The sequence below is a fragment of the Macaca thibetana genome, chromosome X (genome assembly GCF_024542745.1).
Source record: "Macaca thibetana thibetana isolate TM-01 chromosome X, ASM2454274v1, whole genome shotgun sequence".
NCBI classification, from domain to species: Eukaryota; Metazoa; Chordata; class Mammalia; order Primates; family Cercopithecidae; genus Macaca; species Macaca thibetana.
Window position 1 is genome coordinate 49,357,959 of NC_065598.1, and position 20,050 is coordinate 49,378,008.

General features: G+C 41.6%; 1 protein-coding gene across 1 annotated transcript in view; it reads left to right on the plus strand.

Annotated features, from left to right (window-relative positions):
- PAGE4 (PAGE family member 4) overlaps window positions 1-11,006 on the plus strand; it is a 79,539-nt gene extending 68,533 nt beyond the window's left edge. The window contains exons 2-5 of the mRNA XM_050775770.1: window positions 7,445-7,552; window positions 8,046-8,133; window positions 9,583-9,708; window positions 10,883-11,006. Of these exons, the coding sequence (XP_050631727.1) occupies window positions 7,445-7,552; window positions 8,046-8,133; window positions 9,583-9,708; window positions 10,883-10,899 (339 nt within the window). The 3' untranslated portion in view covers window positions 10,900-11,006. The remainder of the gene's footprint in view (window positions 1-7,444; window positions 7,553-8,045; window positions 8,134-9,582; window positions 9,709-10,882) is intronic.
- Window positions 11,007-20,050: the final 9,044 nt, after the last annotated feature.

The following is a 20,050-nucleotide window of genomic DNA, read 5'->3' on the forward strand; positions in this document are numbered from 1 at the left end:
ATTCTCCTGCCTCAGCCTTCGAAGAAGCTAGAACTACAGGTGCGCACCACCATACCTGGCTAATTTTTGTATTTTTAGTGGAGATGGGCGTTTCACCATGTTGGCCAGGCTGGTCTTGGACTCCTGGCCTCAAGTGATTTGCCTGCCTCAGCCGCCTAAAGTGCTGGGATTACAGACTTGAGCCACCATGCCTGGCCCCAACTGTATGCTGTTAATGTATAGAAATCCAATCGATTTTTGTGTGATGACCTTGTATATTGCTGCCTTGGTAAAGTTACTTGTTGGTTCTAAGAAGGGTTTTTTTTTTTTTTTTTTTTTTTTTTGGTAGATTTCTTGGAATTTTCTATGTGGTCAATTATGTTGTCTGCAAATAGGGTAATTTTTACTTCTTCCTTTCCAATCTGAATGCCTTATATTTCTTTTTTCTTGCCTGATTATGCTGGCTAAGACTCCCAGCATGATGTTGAACAGATGTGGTTAGAATAGAAATCTTTGTCTTGTTTCTGATCTTTGGAGGAAAGCATTCAGTCTTTCACCATCAAATACAATGTTAGCTGTCGGTTTTTTGCAGATCTCTTTACAAATTGAGAAAATTTCCTTCTAGTTCTACTTCACTGAGAGTTTTTATCATGAATGGATGCTGTATTTTGTCAAATGCTTCTGCATCAATTGATATTATCATATGATTTTCTTCTTTAGACTGTTAATATCAAAGATTAAATTGATTGATTATTGAATATTGAATTCACATTGCATTCCTGGAATAAACTTCCTATGGTTGTGCTGTATTATTCTTATTGTTAGATTCAATTTGCTAATATTTTGTTAAGGATTCTTACATTTATGTTAGTGACAATCCTAAGAACCCCAAATATTTATGCATCTAATAACAGAGTCACAAAATACATGACGAGAAATACACAAATCTACAATTACAGTCTGAGATTACAATATTTCTTTCTCAATAATTGATAGAACATGTTGGCAGAAAATCAGCAAGGATACAATAGACAATAATCTGAAAGACATAAACCACCAAGGCTCACTCAGGAAGAAATAGATAACCTGAATAACCCTTTATCTGAATAACCCTTTAAAGAAATTAAAATCATAGCTAAAAATGTTCCCATGAAGAAAACTCCAAGCCTAGATGGCACCACTGAAGAATTCTACCAAATAATTAAGGAAGAAATAATACCTATTCTATGCAAAATCTTCCAAAATATTGAGGAGGAAAGAATACTTTCCTGCTTATTCTATGAGGCCAGAATTTCTTGACTCCAAAATTGGACAAAGATATTAATAGAAAAGGAAAGTATAAATCAATATCCATGATAAATATACATGCAAAAATTCTAAACAATATTTGAACAAATTAAATCCAGCAATACATTAAAAGAATAATCCATCATGATTGAATGGAATTTATTTCAGGAATGCAGGCTGTTTTAATACTTGAAAATGAATCAATAAAATTCACCATATTAATAGCTAAAAAAGAAAAAAATATAATTATTTTAATAGATGCAGAATGTTGAAAACTTTTGCCCTATGATCAGGAACAAGACAGAGATTTCCACTTTTCCCACTTGTATTCAACATTGTAATGGAGGTTCTAGGTAGTGTAGTCAGGGAACAAACGTAAGTAAAATGCGTGCAGATTAGGAATGAAGTAAAATCGTCTATTCACAAATAACACAATTGTTTACATAGGAAACATGATAGAATCTAATTAAAACAATGAAAAGCTACTAAAACCAACAAGTGAGTTTAGCAAAATTGCATGATACAAGCTCGATATAAAGAATAAGTTGTGTTTATGTCCACTAGCAACAAACAATAAAATTGACATAAAAACAATACCATTTACAATATCATGAAACATGAAAAACAAGGGATAAACTTGAAAAAAGATATGAAAAATCTGTACATTGAAAACTACAAAATATTTCTGAGAGAAATTAAGACCTGCATAATTGAAAAACACACACACACACACAAAAAAGAAAAAAAGACCTACATAAATGAAGAGATATATCTTGTTCACGGGTCTGAAGACTCGATATTGTTAAGATGTCAATTCTCCCCAAATTGATCTATAAATTTGGTGCATTCTCAATCAAAATTACTGAAGGTTTTCTTTGGGGGTAGAAATTGACAAGCTGATTCTATAATTCATATGGAAATGCAAAGGACCAAGATTAGTCAAAGTAGGATTTCAAGAGTTACTACAAAACTGTATCACAGTAGTGTGACATTGGCCTAAAGATAAACAAGTAGGTTAGCACAGCACAGAGAGTACAGAAACAAACTCACACCTATACAAACAACTGATTTTTGGGAAAGGTATCCGGGTAGAGACATAACAACCAGCGAAGGCCAGCGTGACCAACGAACCCTCACTAATTACCTATGAGGGGATACGTGCGTAAGAGAAGGCTTGCCCAAGAGAAAGAAGTCCAAAGCCAGATGAGCTTTCTAGCACAAGTGAGAGGCCTGCACACCATCAGTGAAGACTGAAGTGACAAGCACAACTATAAAATGGGGCTCAGTTGGCACAGAAAGGTGAACCTGGAGGTTTCTATATAAGGAGAATGGGAAACAAGGGCTTCTCCTTCTGATGGTGGAACTCTCAAGGACAGAATCTTCCTTCCTCTCCACTTGCTTCAGGTGAACTCCTCGGAAATGCTGACGCTAAGTTATAGCTATCTGAATAGATGTGAGAATGTGTGCAGCAACTGAATGGGCATGAGTAGTATTTGAAGGAGTTCACAGGTAGTTGGAGTAACAGTTTAAAATAACATACTTTGTCAACCCATGTCAAGATTTCCGGGAACTCTCCTTTGCAATCATGAAAATTGCCTTCATGTTTACCAGTCAGTGTTTAGAAAAATCATCTCACAAAATATTTATATTAATAATATTTATATTCATGCACTTATTGTGGCATACAGTAGGTAAAAGGACACCAGAGGAAAGATCCTCCTCTGACCCACAGCCTCAGTCTTCAGCTCCAGTGGCCTCTGCAGTCTGCAAGCATGCTTCCAAGACTTAGCACGTGATGTTTCTTCTGCCAGTCCTGCATTCTGCACATGTGGGCACCTATACCACATCACCTCTCATGGATGGTGCTCATGGGGTTGCTAAGCTTCTCCTTGAGCTGAGGGATTCAAAGGAACTACTGGATCCATGGGGTAGCACAAGGTGAAGAGGCATACATGTTTATGTTTATGATTCAGGCTTAAACCAGAATCGGAAAGATACAGATTTAATTCCAGGCATACCTTGCCAGAGGGTGTTACATTAGACAAGTTGTACATACTCTTGAGCCCTTATTTCTTCATGTAGGATTTTTTTTTCATGAAGAAATGTTTAAGGAAGTGGACAGAAAATGATCCATCAGGATGTTTGCTGCAGCATGAATGATCATCTAAAATGATAAATATATGAAAACACATGCGCTAAAATGACAAATAGAAGAGAGGTTTTTAATGAATGCTGGAACTCCAGAGTTGTTTCTTAATTCTCCTCTTTCTGATTTTGTGGATTGTTTATGAGCATGAATTACTTGAATAACAATGTTCAAACATATTATTTATCAAAAGTGCAAATTCAAATAGTAGTGTGGTGTTTTCTTCCATCAAATAGCAGAAAACAGTAGGATTAGTCAATTTTTAGTGATTGGATTTTTTGTAAGGAGCAGATATCACCTGTGACAGAAAATGAATACAATGAAAGTGACATCTATAATCACCACAATGATACAAACAGGGGCTTGGGATCACCTACATATCCTTGATCAGAGTGCTTGCTTCGCACTAATGTTGCCTGAGGATGAGGTTCTCTGGGAAGGCTCATGGTGCTCAAGGATTTCCTTTTCAGTTCAGATCTAAGATCTCACACAGAAAAGGCCTTACCTCTCCTCTCACTCCTTCACAGCATCCTAGAGAAACTTGATCCTATGCAGAGAACACAGCAGCTGCCAACCGTCAGGCACCAAGGTCAGGGAGGCAGCAGACTGCAGATAGCCTTTCCAGGTGATAACAGGAAACACCTAAGAGCTAGTGAAAGCACTTTACCTGAGGAGAAACAGGAGGCTGAGACTAGAGCCCACAGTTTATGCTGATTGCAGAGTGTGAGATCTCAGTCTCTCAATAAATCTTTGTTTAATCCACATAAAGATCGGAGTAGTAGGAGCAGCTCCTGCTTAGATATAAAAAGTGATTGTCTCTGATTGGCGAGATCAAGGAAGAATTATATATTCTTCACACTTGGATCTGTATTGACTCTACATCTTATCTGTAGGAGAGAGGGAGAAAAGGAGAGGGAGATCTGGCAATTCTACTTCTGCCATGGGGGATCTTTCTAACTCTCAAAGAATGTGCACTTCTTTAAGGGTAACCTGCAGAGTCCGAGAATTGTCCAGGTCCAGGCATGCAAGGACGGAAAGGATATTTTTCCCCCGGGGGCTTAGCGGGGGCGGGAGGGGGTGGACAGGGATGTGCAGGGCAAGCTCCTTTCTGTCCTGCAGGCACCCATCTAACTTTTGCCCAAAGCAGTAACAGTGGGCTTCTGTCCTCCTACCCCCAACCCCCCACACCTTCTCTGACAGCAGAGGATCAGACCACCTAGGCAATGGTGAAGCTCTTTGACGTGCACCAGGTGCAGGAGACCTATGTCCTCTAGCACTGCATTTTATCTGCTGGGTTCCCCTCGGAGAACCATATATCTTTGGAGTCCCAGAACATGCTGGTTGCACAAGAACAAAGCACACTTACTGTCTGAGAGGAAGGCTGGTGTTGTGGTAGCTCTATTGAACCTCTCTTTTCTTTTGAGATCATGTTGTACATACACAGTGCTACATAACCAGATGTTTCAAGTTAATGACTTAAAGTGAACGGCACCACACCACTATTACAGGAAATATTATTCAGCATGGGTTTTGGTAGTCACTCATATTTCATTTTCAAGTGTGCCATAGTTTACTTATATAGCAAGTCCACGACCATGCTATTATAAATTAAGCTGTTTTGGAAGTCCCATGTATCCAAATTTTTGTTCACATGATTAAAGAAAAAAAAAATTCAGTGGTAGTTGTTAAAGCACAGTAAGGAAAACCTTATTTAGGACCGTGGTGATGGGTATAGGGACCATTGCAATGGGATCTTGCAGTAGGGGAGAGAGATTGGGCTCAATACTGAATACAGCACAGGCCAGTGGGAATGTATAGCAAAGGAGCAGTATGACGGTCTGTGGGTGGAAAATTACTAAGAGGAAACATCAGGGGTAAGGGGGATTCTGGCTAAACCCACCTAGCAGGATTCTTGCTGAAGACAGGCCAAGGGAAATCAGACATCACCTGGGGGATGGTGGAAGATGAAGAACCCCATGAGATAGCAAGTATGATTAGATATTGAGGATGGAGGGTTCATGCCACATTGACTTAGCAGGGCTCTTTGCTAAAACTGGGTTTTACAAGGAAATGCACAGATGGTTCTAGGAGAAGTTTCAGAAGCCTGACTTAAAAGTTTGGCCAAGCAAAGAATATTTGTCAACATTCAAGACAGTTTCCTTAACATTAAAGTCCTAGAAGTAGAAATGCTGGGTCACAGGATTTTTTATTTTTTGAGACAGGATCTTGCTCTGTAGCCCAAGCTGGAGTGTAGTGGTGTGATCTTGGCTCACTGCAACCCCAACCTCCTGGGCTCAAGCTATCCTCCCACCTCAGCCTCTCAAGTCGCTGGGACTGCAGGTGGGCACCACCATGCCCAGCTAATTTTTGTATTTTTTGTAGAGGCAGGGTCTTGCCATGTTGCCCAGGATGGTCTCGAACTCCTGGGCTCAAGCAATCCACCCGCCTCAGCATCCCAAAGTGCTAGGATTACAGGCATGAGCTGCTGCACCTGGCCCGGATTTTTGTGCAAATGTTTAGGCTTATTTATGTATGTGGGTTTATCATCCTTCTTCTTTACATTTTTTTCTGGATTCCTATCATGCTTAAAATGGCTTTGTACTCTCTGAGAGCCTAAGCTTTCACACATCTCTGGGAAGACTGAATACCCTCTTGAGGGCCACTGAGGCAGCAGCACTGAGAAAAAATTAAAGGGTAAATTTGCAGGTGAAATGCAGAGCTGGGAACATTCCTAGATCCAGGACAGAACATTTTGCAAGAGGGGCCAGAAGCCAGAGACAAGCCCTTCCCAGCACCGAGCAGGCCCTTCCTCCAGGTGGCACAGAGCCTCTAGGAGGCGGGAGAGGGCTGGAAAGACAACCCACGTGACACCCCCCCATGTTTGGGATTGGCTGGTGGGATTGACAGTGCTGAGGTCTAAACAAGGAGGCAGAAGTAGGTAGGTGCCACTTCTCTTCCCTTCTTCATTCTTCGCCAGGCTCTCTGCTGACTCCAGTCAAGTGTAAGTGAGAACAGGTGTGAATGAGTGAGCCGGCGGGCTTCTGGTGGGTCGGGCACTGTGGTCCCTGGCCTCAGAGAAGGAAGGGCCTTGAGGTCTTCATCCTTCTCCTAGCAGGCAGCTATGCGGCGGGGCAGGGACAGGGGAGGAAGGAGGGCCATGAAGGGGAGGAGGGTCAGCCAAGATGGTGTGAGTTTTGGAGCGGGACACTATCTGAGTCCTGGAGGCATATGAAACTGCCCATAGAGGACGGATGCCGGAGTCCTCAGTGGGGACCAGGGAAAGGGTGGGACGGCCCGCGCTTGACAGTGCCCGCCTCAGTGTGCATATTCACTGGGGGTCTTCCCATCAGCCCCTTCACCCACGAGGTGAACTGCCGCGGAGCTGTGAGGGTGTTGTTTGCATTCCAGTTGTCGGGACTCTTTCACCTGAGACTGAGACTCAATGGGTGGGTCCACCGATCGTTCCTCCTGGGAGTTTAAGTGTGAGGAGGAGCTGGTGGGCTTCAGGCGGGTCGGGCAGCACAGTCCGTGGCCTCGGTGAAGGAAGGGCCTCACAGGCGGTGGCACCGCCATGACCTTGTGGTTGTGGCAGGGCTGCGGCGAGGGAGGAAGTTGGGCCACGGAGGGGAGAGGGATCAGATGGAGTGAAACTTGGGGGTACTTTTTGAGGTATCTTTGAGTCCCAGAGGCGCTTGAAACTGCCGACAGAGGACAGTGGGGACCTGGGGAGGAGGGGACCTGGGGTGGCTGAATATTAAAAAATCTCTTCGTAATGGAATTCAGTTATGAAATTAAGTCTCTTTAGGAAAGACCCCATGTTTTGATCTAGGACTTGAAGATCACTTCTCTGCCAAGTTGGCTGTGGAAGAAACAAAGCAGTTTGCAGATAGATTTATTTGATGTGATTGGAAACCAGGCGTAGTTATTATTAACTCAGGACCTATTATGGAAATCTCACAAAATTTAAAAAAAAATTACAATCAGCAGATGGCCATGGAAAGAGTCGAGTATAATTACTCCTTTTTATTGCAGTCTTCAGTTCACGATCTTCTAGTTGGAGCGATGAGTGCACGAGTGAGATCAAGATCCAGAGGAAGAGGAGATGGTCAGGAGGCTCCCGATGTGTTTGCATTCGTGGCTGTGAGTACCTCTCAGTATCTTATTTCCATTGGCAGAAATGTATTTTTCTGAAAGAAAATCGAAAACATTGTTGAACCAATATAGATCTGTTATATAAAGGACTTCCCTGCTGAAAATAGTTGCAAACTAAATCACATTAATGAGATATTGAGCAAGGAGACCTATTTTCTGATATTGTCTGCATATGTATGTTGTTAGGAGTCTGGAAATAGTCCTTATGACTTTCCTATCATGCTTATTAATAAATAATACAGCCCAAAGAAGATGAAGATGGGTTCCAGAATTATCGGTCCTTGCAGGTAACTCCTTAAAGTATTTTCTATATAGGAAGAATAACTTTTCCTAAGAATGCTTATAGAGAGGCTAGGAAAAACCTCTTCAGATTTATTTGTGACTAGCTATCTTCACATAGTATGTATATTTGTGACTCCTATTGCCATGGTGTTAATAACAGTATTCGATTTGCATCTACTCTCCCCCCATGTCTCAAAAGCCCGGTGAATCTCAGCAAGAGGAACCACCAACTGACAATCAGGATATTGAACCTGGACGAGAGAGAGAAAGAACACCTCCGATTGAAGGTGAGAAGGGCATGGAGGAGCATTTTGTATTTCATGTATGATGTTATACTAGTAACAGGAATAAATAAACCATCCCCTAAAAATTGGCTGGAAACCTGTAAGGTAATCCTTTGTAAGGGAATAATGTAGTTTTCAGCTGCCGTAGTCCTTCTTGTGATAAATTTTCTCTTCGGCATTTTACTTATCTTATATCTTAAGAGTTCTTTGGCATACTTGGAAAATACAATCCTTGCCAAACTCTATATTAGCAAACAAAAGGAAACTACATTAAATTTAGAAAAAATTGTAAACTGTTTCATGAGTTAAACTTGGTTTTATTGGGATATTATTTTTCTGGGCATACGTCATTGCATTAAAAGTTTGAGCAAACCTAGATATGTTATGGTTAGCTCTTACACAGCAATTTTTAGAAAATGTCATAATTCAGAGAAATAAAAATGTGAAATCCTTTTAGTTACCGTTAAAAGTCTTCAATACTTTTGTCTTTCTGAACCATTATCTATTTGTCATATATTCATTTTTTAACTTTTTACTTAGAAAGGATTTAAAATGTAAGGAAAAGTTATCTAAGTACAGTGAACTTCTGTTTATTCTTCACCTTGATTCACCAATTGCTATAACATTTTGCCACTTATCTCCCTGTTTTTGCCATATTAATATTTTATTGCTGAACCACTTGAGAGTAAGTTTCAAATATCACAACTATTTACTCTGTAAGTAATTCAGTATGTATCTGCTAAAAATATGAATAATCACTTAAATAACCTCAGAACAATTATCAAATTCAGGAAAATTGGCCTTGAGAAAACATCTAACATATAGTCTATTGCAGTTTTGTCAGTTGGCCTAGGAATGTCCTTTATAGGATTTTTTTCCTGATCCAGGATCTAATCCAAGACTACTCATTGTATTTAGTTGTCATATCTCTCTGGTCTTCTTTAATCTGGAAGTGCTCCTCAGTCTTTCTTTGCCTATCATGACATTGACAACTAGAATCCAAACCAGTTGTTTTGTAAAATGTTCTTTAATTTGGGTTTGTCTTATGTTAATGTTTTTACAGACACTTTTTTCATTCATTTACTGGGGCTTACTAGGTGCCGGGAAATGTACTAAGTACTGAGGATATAAATGAGAGAATGATTTCTTCCTTGAGCTTGCAATCTAATCAGGGAAATTCATGTAAATAAATACTGCTCTAATGAGTGATTTACAGTAACAGAAGTATATGCAGATCGTGAAAGTGACAACTAAGTTGTCTTAAACAGTCGTAGGAAAAGAAAACTTCCTAGTAGAGATAATATTCTTCCCCATTTTCTAGCAGAAAATTCCAACGCCCATTGCACTCATGCCTCACATTTGTTAGAATACAAGCCTACAGAGCTTTATTTAATAACACTAATTTATAGTTTACTGCTTACTTATATCAATAATTTTTTTTATTTATATGAGAACGTAAAGTGGAAGGTGATTGCCAGGAAATGGATCTGGAAAACACTGGGAATGAGCGTGGAGACGGCTCTGATGTAAAAGAGAAGACTCCACCTAATCCGGAGCGTGCTAAGACTAAAGAAGCAGGTACGTTATTCATTCAGAATGGAAGTCATGGGGTTACTCTTTTTCTATAATATGCTTTAATAACAAGTCTCACATACAAATATTATTTGAAAGGTAGTTCAGACACCAAATACTTGATTCAAAGACAGTGTCAGGGAAAAAATGAATTGGGTCAAAGCCATGTTGTTGAATTATAAAATATGAAAGTATTATTACTTTGGAGTAGAAATCTTCCAAAACTCAAGGCAAGTGATCAAACACTTTAAAAAGCATATATATTACTTAACATACCCCAGGGGCAATTGGGTATCTAAATGACACATAGTGTTGCTTTAAAAAAAATTTTGCCAGAATTGTTTATCACAAATCGCTTTTAGGCACTAACAAGTAAGATAGATCTGTATGTTTTGAATTTTCCAAGTTGGTTTGTTGTTTTTTTTTAAATTGCGAGCTAGACTGAGAAACAGTAGCATTTTCCCTCACGTTTTAATGTCATCTATATGGTAGTAGCTTAAATAAACCAGTAAGACTACGTATTTTTTTTTTAACAGGCATATCTAGCCTCCAACCATATAATTTTTATCATCTAAATCAGGACACTTTTGAGAGGGAAAGGAATACATCAGGTTAACAGGTAGACAAATGGTCACTCTGGTATAAAGAGTCCACATAAAGATTTAACTAGATGAATGAATTATTTTTGCACTTTTGCACAAAAGAGACAAACCAAATGGAACGGCATTCTTTGACCTCTCTTTAGTCAGCTAAACAATTCCTTAGCTAATATATAATTAGTAGAGTGTTTTTAGTCAATACATTTGAGTGACACTGTGTTTGCTTGCTTGTTTTTTGCTTCCTGGAGTTTTTGTTTGATTAAAAAATCAAAACAAAACAAAACTGAAATCAGTGGCTGTTTTTGCCCTCCACTTAAAATTATCTTTAAATGGGCTCATGGCATTTAATCTGTTCTAGCTTGAGAAGTCTTTGTTTCCTCATACCACTAGAGTGATGAATTTTAAGAATTAGTACACATATGCCTGAAAATGTACATTAGCATAGAAGTCTATGCAGTGGTTAGGGTTCTGGTTTTCATTTCATCTTAAAAAACCAAAACTAGTGTTGTTTGTGTGCTTTTAGTATCATCTCAGTAAAGTTCTGCTAAGTAATGAACTCAAATGTTATGTTTATATTTTAGGAGATGGGCAACCATAAGTTAAAAAGAAGACAAGCTGAAGCTACACACATGGCTGATGTCACATTGAAAATGTGACTGAAAATTTGAAAATTCTCTCAATAAAGTTTGAATTTTCTCTGAAGAAGTCATGCGTGTCTTTTGTAAAATTTATTCCTAGAAAATTGATAACTATTGTAAATGGTATCTTTAAAAAATCCTTGTGTTCTGTTTAGAGCTGGTATATATTTTTGTATACTGATTTTGTGTTGGGCAACGTTGCTAAACTTGCTTATTCTGTTGGTTTATCCCTACATCCTTTTGGATTTTCTCCATACACAATCATACCACATGTAAATAATGATAATTCTGTTTTTTCCTTTTGAGGCTTTATACTTTCATTTCTTGTCCTTACGACACTGGCCAGACCCCTCCAGTACAATGTTGATTAGAAGTGATGATGATGTGAATTCTTGTTATATTCCTGATGTCAAGAGGAAAACTTCCAACATTTCACTATGATAGGTTTTAAAAATATATGTAGAGTCCTTCTACAGGTTGCGTATACCTAATACGAAGTCCTCCAAAATCTGAAACTTTTTGAGTGCCTCTGTGATGCTTAAAGGAAGTGCTCATTTCAGATTTCAGATTTTCAGATTATGGATGTTTAACCAGTAAGTATGATGCAAGTATTCCAAAATCTGAAACAGCACTTCAGGGATGGTATACTTAACCTGTATTAGATTAAGGACTTTTCAAAAAAATTCTTAGTTTTCTAAGAGTACTTACCATGCTTACCATGAATATATGTTGAATTTTATCAAACACTTGATCTGCATCTATTGAGGTGTATGATATTTCTCCATTAAACTGTTAATACAGCATTCCTAGAATAAGCCCAATTTAATTTGTCATATATTGTCCTTTTATGTATTACTGGTTCCTTTTCCTAATGTTTTGTTTAGGATTTTTGCACTTTTGTTCATGACCTTGACCTATAAATTTTTAATACTCACTCCATTCAGGCCTTGGTATCAAGGGTATTCTGGCTTTGTAATATGAGTTAGGATGTATGTTCTCCTTTTATTTTTCTCATGTAGTTCAGCTAACATTGGAATCCTTTCTTAAATGTTTGATAGAATTTGCCAGTGAAGCTATCTCTACCTGGAGTTCTCTTTGTAGGGAAGCTTAAAATTGAATCAATACCTTTAGTCACATTAGGACTATTTCAATTTTCTATTTCTTCACTTTGGGTTTTATTTTTCTAGGATTTTGTCCATATTATCTAAATTTTTGTTATACAAAATAGTCCATAGTATCCTCTCCTTATCCTCTTAATGCCTGTTTTCATTCATAAAACTGATAATTTATGCCTTCTCTCTTGTATTCTTGATCAATGTCAGGGTCTTTTCAAAATAAACTAACTTTTGGCTATCCTATTTTTGTTTTATATTTTGCTAATTTTGGCTCCCATGTTTATTTTTTTACTTTGTGTTTAATTTGTTGTTTTTAACTCCTTGAGATAGATGTTTAGTTCATTAATTTTCAGTCTTCTTTTTAATGTATACTTCATAACTTTCTTTCTAATGAAGGCTTTAGCTGCAGTCCACAGATTATATTTAGTATTTTTGTTATTCAACTCAATATTTTCTAATTCACATTATTTATTTGAATGATAGATTACTTAGAAGTGTATTTCTTCCAAACATTTGAACACTTTCTAGCTGCTGTTGTGTTACACAGTATAGATAACTGACAATAGCTGTTTACAAAAGATACATCCAAAACATAAAAATTTACAGAAGTTGAAAGTAAAAGGATGGACAAAAGATATTCTGCATAAAATAATTAAAATAGGCTTTAAGGCAAATGAGCATTACTAGGAATAAAGTATTTCACAGAGAAAAGGATCAATTCACTAGCAAGATTCGATTTTAAATACGAGCCTAATGTGGCTTCAAAATATGATGGGAAAATTGGCAGAATACGAAAAGAGGTTGGTAACTGAGAGAATAAGCAGACAAAAAGCAATAAGGAGGTGGGGCTCTTCGCTACTGGCAAACGAATCACTTGGCTTTGTCTGCCTTTAAGGTATCCTAGCACTGATTCTTACCCTGAGGAGGGGATGTAGAGTAGACCTGCTGGAGGGTTCCTGGTGGAAGGTTTTACTCCTCCCAGTCCATCACCAGGTATTCGAACTGCTGTGGGTATGCAAGGAAATCTAATACAACCTGGACATCATTTTTAGTTTCTACATGTGTCACCTGGGGGTAAGAGACAGGTGGTAGATGGAAGGGAAGGGCCTCATAAACTGAGTGAGTCATGACAGCTAGAAACTAGTTTTAGAGCAAAGGGCAGACATTTATTGAAAGGATGCTGGAGTGCTTCAAACTTAGGAAGGGTAGGGCCCAGGGCGACCCTCAGTTGTATGGAAACCAGGCATCCTCCTTTCAAGGGCTCCTGATTCCTGAGGACCAACTCCTGCTACTAACCCTAGGAAGCCTCCCCGTTCCCTCCCTGGAGGAAGGGGCCAGGTGGAGAGATGACGTCCAGTGCTGAGCAAGGAGAATGTTGCTAGGGTATGTACAGTCAGGCAGCACGGCTGTACAAGCCAGACAGCGTGCACTAGACTGTGACCAGCCACCACCAGCACTCGGGTACTGGACTCTTCCTAGAACACTCTTTCTCCTCCGGCCCATGTCCTGATGCCTGCCCTGGGCTGCACTGTCTGGGACCAGCAGCTACAAACCGACATCCTCGAGCCATGCCCAAGGTCTGAGCCACTTGCTCTGGGCACACTCCTCATGGGATTTGGGGTGCTGCTGCCCAGTGCCAGCAGCCCCTTGGCACAGGGGCTCCCAGAGGCCCTTCAGCCCCATGTCTGATCCCCTCTCCCTGCTGGTAGCTCCACAGGCTTCTTTCCACTTCCACCTGCTGCCCACCCGAGGACATTGCCAGGGCTTAAGGGTCTTGGGACTGTGTCCTGTAGTTTAGGCCCCCTCTCAGCTGAAGGGGAGGTGCCAGCTGTAGAGATGGCCTTGTCGTGCCTCATCCCTCCAGCTGGCCTTGGAGAGAAGAGCTGGATTGTGCCCCCAGGCTGCTCAGCATCTGCTGGGCCAGGAGGCCGGCTGCCAAACCATCAACCCACCCATGGCCTTAGGAGCCCAGGAGACAAGGAGCAGGCCCAGACCCTGCAGAGCGCTGATAAGATGGGCCAGGGACGCGCCTCTCCAGGCCCAGCAGCCTTGGGAACCACAGCCCCTCCGGAGCTGGGGTCCAGGCCTCCCCAGAACTGCAGCTGGAGCTTCATCCTTTTCCGGGAAGGGCAGGACCTGGGGTGGGAGGGGAGACTGGGACGGGGCTGGAGGCAGGCTCAGCTGCCGAAATGATGGCCTGTCACATCTTCTGCCTGCGCTCCTCAGGCAGGCTCCTTGGAGGGGACATTTCACAGCCTCAGAAACATTTCTGGACTTGGCACCCGCTCGGCCCCCAGCCCTGTAGTGGCTGGGGGAAGCCTGCATGGAAGACGGAAAGAATAAGGGAGGAAGATCAGAGCTGTAAAAGGGGATACAAAGCCTGTACTCCACGACCATTGTGTCAGGCACAAGGTACTATCCTGGAAGCCTTTGCTGAAGTGCAGTGGACAGTACCCTGGATGGGGATCAAAAGAACTGAGTTGGCTTTTGGTTCTACTTCTGAAAAGCTTTGTATAATAACATGTAGATGATCCTCTTTGAGTCTTAGCTTTATTGCTTGTAAAATGCAGATAATTCCTCCCTCCCAAGACTTCTATATAGATTGAGATTTAAAAAAATGCTAATGTGCCAAGTAAACAGCTAGGCCTGTTCTAAAGGCACTGTGAATGTTGGTTGCATCCAAATCTGAATTTTGTCTGGGACCAGGGTTAGGGGCCAGAATACACCAGAGGTGAGGGCCAGACCCACCTGAGAACCATCAACAAACTTACCCCAGACCCCAATACACCTCCTCACCCCCTGCAGCCTGTCAGCTTCCCCCATCTCCCACACTCACTGTCACCTGGCACTCCGGTGCACCAGATGACACTGCTTATTCCCTGGTACACAGGTAAGTGCAGCCAGTGTCATACCCAAGGCCTATAAATGAGGTCCACAGGCAAGAGCCATCCCAGCCCACATCTGATATCCAAGATGCAATGCTAAGTGGAAAAAGCACTGCAGAACAATGTGTGGAATATGGTCTTGTTTATGTGTGTGTGTGTAAGATATAGGTATAAAATACGCTTGCATATTCATAGAAAATTTGTGGAAGGATACACAAAAATTGTTAACAATGGTTATTACTAGTTCTACAGGGATGATAAACAGGGAGGGGTGAGGACTGTATTTTCACTAGTTATTATCATTTGAATATTTTTGCCATGAACATGTGTTACTTTCATAATGTAAAAGCACTTAAAATCAAAATTTTTAGATAGTAAATTAATATGTAGATATAGATAGATGATAGATGGACAATAGTGGTAGATAAATGATATGAAAACAGCTAAAAGCTAAACCAGACAGCTATCTCTGTGCGTTGGTTTCCTCACGTGAAATGGTACCTATTTCATAGGATTATTGTGAGGATTAAATGACTTCATACGTTCGAGTCCTTGGAACAGTGCCTGGCACACAGTAAGTGCTCAATAAATGTTCTCCTCTTTCGGATAATACTGGTGTGGAGGTGGTGGAGGAAGACAGGCTGGCTCGATGTGATAATCTCTTTCGCCATCTTGTGGTCAGTGGAGCACAGGCCATAGAGCAACATTAATGCCAGTTGGCAGCGTGGGTTCACTTTGCATGTTTTCAAACCTCTTCATAGGTAAGTGTAGGAGTTCAGGCCTTAGGAATGGAGGACCTAGGACTTTTAAAATCGAAAAAGAGTTTAAAGAAATAAACAAATAAGTTTACAAATGGGTAGCCAGAATAGGACTTAAGAGACCCCTACTCTAGTCATCTTTGATACCAGATGCTCCTGATCCCTAGTGCTGTCGGTGTCAAAAAGAAAACAAATTGGCGGGTCCCTGTTTTTGTTTGTTTGCTTGTTTGTTTTTTTCAGGTTCCTCTTTTTCTGTCAGGCTTAGTTGCATCAACAGAACCAATTTTAGCTTACTTACTCAGAAAAGGGATTTTTGAACAGCTATTAGGTAGCTCAGGGAAACCTCAAACAGGTCAGAGAATCTGGTTTGGGAGCTAGGTGGCCACGAGTTGCAATCCTACCCCCTCTGCGGACAGGAGCTGCTGAGGCTGAGTCCAGCGCCACTAGGATATCTCTTACAGTTGTTTGTGAAAACTCAGTGTGTCTCAGCCATGATCTGCCACTGTCACCAGGCATAGCTTCTACTGTTCATCTGATTTCCAATGGTCTCTTCACATGTTTCTTCTGATTAAAAATCTGGATAGGGAACATCTAATTGGTGGAGCCTAGGGCTCACACCTCTCCTCTAGGCTGAATTCTGGTTTCCACCTTAGAGCGGAAGGACTTTTTTTTTTTTTTTGAGACAGATTCTTGCTGTGTCGCCCAGGCTGGAGTGCTGGAGTGCAGTGGCGCAATCTCAGCTCACTGCAACCTCCTGGGAGGAAGGACTATTAATGTAGGGCTTCTCCAAAATTTAGAAGGGCTATTCAGAAGAGCCTGGGTTGGGTAGGGGATGATGATGCTCTAATTTTGGGAAAATGGCATTGAGCATGTGTGCTTCAGAGTCCCACATCCCTTCTCCAGGTCCTGTCTATCTAGCTGTAGGTTCTACATATGACCCAGGCAGTACTGGGAATCGAGGTCTGTTTGACTCAGTGGTCAGGCCGGGTATGGTTGCACATGCCTGTAATCCCAGCTACTCGGGAGACTGAGGTGGGAGGATGGCGTGAGTCCAGTAATTCGAAGCAGCAGTGAACTATAATCATGCCACTGCACTCCAGCCTGAGTGACAAAGCAAGACCCCGCCTCTTAAAAAAAATTGGTGGTCAGACTCCATATTGATTATTAGGGGACAGGTCATGGTGATACCAGATGGAAGGGTTTTTTTGGACAGGGAAGTCCATGGGGGCGGTGGGGCACAGGGGCCATGGCCGACTGGTTTACCACTGTATTCAACAGCAGCTAGCTTGGTGCCTTAACACATGACTGAAAGGAAGGTGGAATAAAAGAACAAACTAAGCTGGCCACCTTCCTTCTGTAATGTAAAATTTCACTGACATTTAGGGCCCCTAATTTCGGAAGAAACCTAAGAGAGGTGTTTTGGAGGTGTCTCGTTAGATAAGGGAGATCAAGAAAGGTAACTCCACTCATACCAAGCTACACCTTCATGTAGGGTTTCTGACTCCCCTCCAGGAGGTGACTCCCCTCCACATTTAGTGTCTCCATTCAGAAGGAAAGAACAATCAAGTGTGTGCTCCAAGATTCTACTGTCCATTCACACAGTTTCTTTCTTTCTTTCTTTTTTGCAACAGAGTCTCACTCTGTTGCGCAGGCTGGAGTGCAGTGGTGAGATCTTGGCTCACTGCAACCTCTGCCTCCCGGGTTCATGCGATTCTCCAGCCTTACTCTCCCGAGTAGCTGGGATTACAGGCATGCAGCACCACACCTGGTTAATTTTTGTCTTTTTAGTAGAAACGGGGTTTCACCATGTTAGCCAAGCTGGTCTCTAACTCCTGACCTCAGGTAACCCACCGACCTTGGCCTCCCAAACTGCTGAGATTACAGGCGTGAGCCACTGTGCCCGGCCCATCCAGATATTTTCTTGAAACAATTCTGCACTTAGGATATATTTCCAGGAGAAATAAATGAAACATTCCCATAGTGGAATTGCTCGAGATTGCTGGGCCTCAAGGCCTATTGGAATTGAACTTCAACATCCAGCAGGTGGGTCAGCCTGTGGCCTCCATATTTGCTTCTATGAATCAGTGATGGCAAGTGCCCATCTCTGGCCACGCCAGCTGAAAGGTACAGACCACCAGAGGGAGCAGGTGTGCCTCTTCCATAGTGGAACACGGCACTTCCTGTTTGCCGCCCCCCTCAACCTGCCCTGCTCTGGAAAACACCACTGTTGCTTAGCAACAGGGAAGGCAGTCATCCAGGGCCCCATATTTCTATCAGTCACCAACCCAAGTGAGACATAGAATGTAAAGGCCTGCTTTCAGCTCACATCTACTGTAGCACTTTGGAACTTGCTGGCCACTCAAAATGTGGCCTGTGACCATTCAACATTTCAGGGGTCCCCAAGACCGCCCAGACATTCAGTGAATTAGCTAGGACTCACGGGACTCAGTATATTATTGTACTCATGGCTGTTATTACAGCAAAAGGTTATACAATATGATCAGCAAGAAATAAAAAGAACAGGTGGGGTCTGGAGAAGTCCACGCACAGACGTCCTCATGCTCTCTTTCTCCTGTGAGGGGGCCCATCGAGCACATCCTTCCCCACGAATGAAAATGCACAATTTGTGGGTAATGTTTTGCCCAAGGAAGCTCACTTAGTGCCCCAAATTTGTATTGGGGTCTGGTCATTAGGCACCCCCTGCCTATTATGTACCCGAGTTCCAGACTCTCAGAAGGAAAGCAGGTGTTCAGAATCAACTACATTGTGGGTACAAACTGGTCAGGCACTGTGAAGCACCCTTCTCAATTAGGGAACATGTCAAGTGCTGTCTTAGTTTTCTATTGCTGCCATAACAAATGATCACAAACTTAGAGGCTTAAACTCTACAAATGAATCGTCTAACAATTCTGTAGGTCAGAAGTCCACCATAGGTCTCTGGGCTGAAATCAAGGTGTTGGCAAGGTTGTGTTCCTTTCTTGAGGCTCTAGGGGAGAATCCATTTCCTGCTCATTCCAGGTTGGCAGAATTCAGTTTCTTGACATTGTAGGACAGAGGTCCCTGTTTCCTTATTGGCTGTCACCTGAGGGCCATTCTCAGCTTCTATTCCTTAGCCTGTAGTATTTTCCTCCACCTTCAAAGCCAGAACAGTGAGTTGAATCCTTCTCAAGTCACATCTCTGTAGCCACAGCTGGGAAAGTTTGTCCACTTTTAAGGACTCCTGTGATTGGATTGGGTCCACCCAATTAATCCAGGATAATCTTCCCATCCCAAAGCCCCTACCCTTAATCATGTCTACAAAATCCTTTTTGCCATGTAAAGTAACATATTCATAGGTCCCAGGGATTAGGACATAGACATCCTTGTGTATCCAGTATTTTGCCTATCACAAGTGCCCAGTTCCTAGATGCCAGCCAAAGGTCTTTCTAAATATAACAGTCTCAGGGATGCTATGTTAACTGTTTTCTGCATACTCATGCATATCTAAAGGAAGGTGACATCATGAGGGATAGGGGATACCCTCTTCCAACATCTTGTAGCCCCTTTCATGCTTACAATGTCTTGGACTTCATAAACAACTGGACCCAGGGCTCAGCCCACAAAGATGCCTTATAACCCAGATTCCAATATGGCATACACATTCTGACCTTGGGACTGCGCAGTGCTATCCCTTCCCTGCTTCAACCTGGATAGGAACCAAGGTCTAGGAAACTGTTAGGTCACGTTCTCTCAAGCATAGGGCTTGACAGAAAGTATATTTCAGTTTAAATTCTTAGCTATGTATCAAGAGCAAGTTATTTGTTCTCTGTAAGTCTCATTTCCTCATCTGCTTCCAGGTATAACACACTGTCTTATAGATTTAAATGAGAGAATACATACACAATGCTTGTATGTGTAAGGCAATCTTTCCAGATCTCAATGGCTAGTGTGCTAAGAGATGGAACATCCAGTAGGAACTAAAACAAGACTAAAGTCTTCTGTTTCAACATGGAGCTTCCTCTTAGGGGGAGAAAGAAGAGAAGAGGCAGAGGTTCACTTTTTGGATCTGCTTGGGTCTTTTTTTTCCTTCTGAGCTCATCACTTTGTTGACAAACCTATTTCTCCTTCTTCCTGTGAAGGTGTGATATTGTGAATGATTAACCTTTGTTTTTCACCCCAAGCTCCAGCTTGCCCTTGTACTCTTGGCCCTGCTGCAGATGACAGGCCCAAGGCTTCTGCCCCTGGGTAGAGTTATTTCAGCAGAAAGGCAAATAGAATCAAAGAGCCCAAGATCAGCTTTTGAGTCACAGAAGAGATTTCAGAAAATGTACACTGAGAAAAGAGAACTAAATGAAAGGCTTTTTGAGTTGGAAG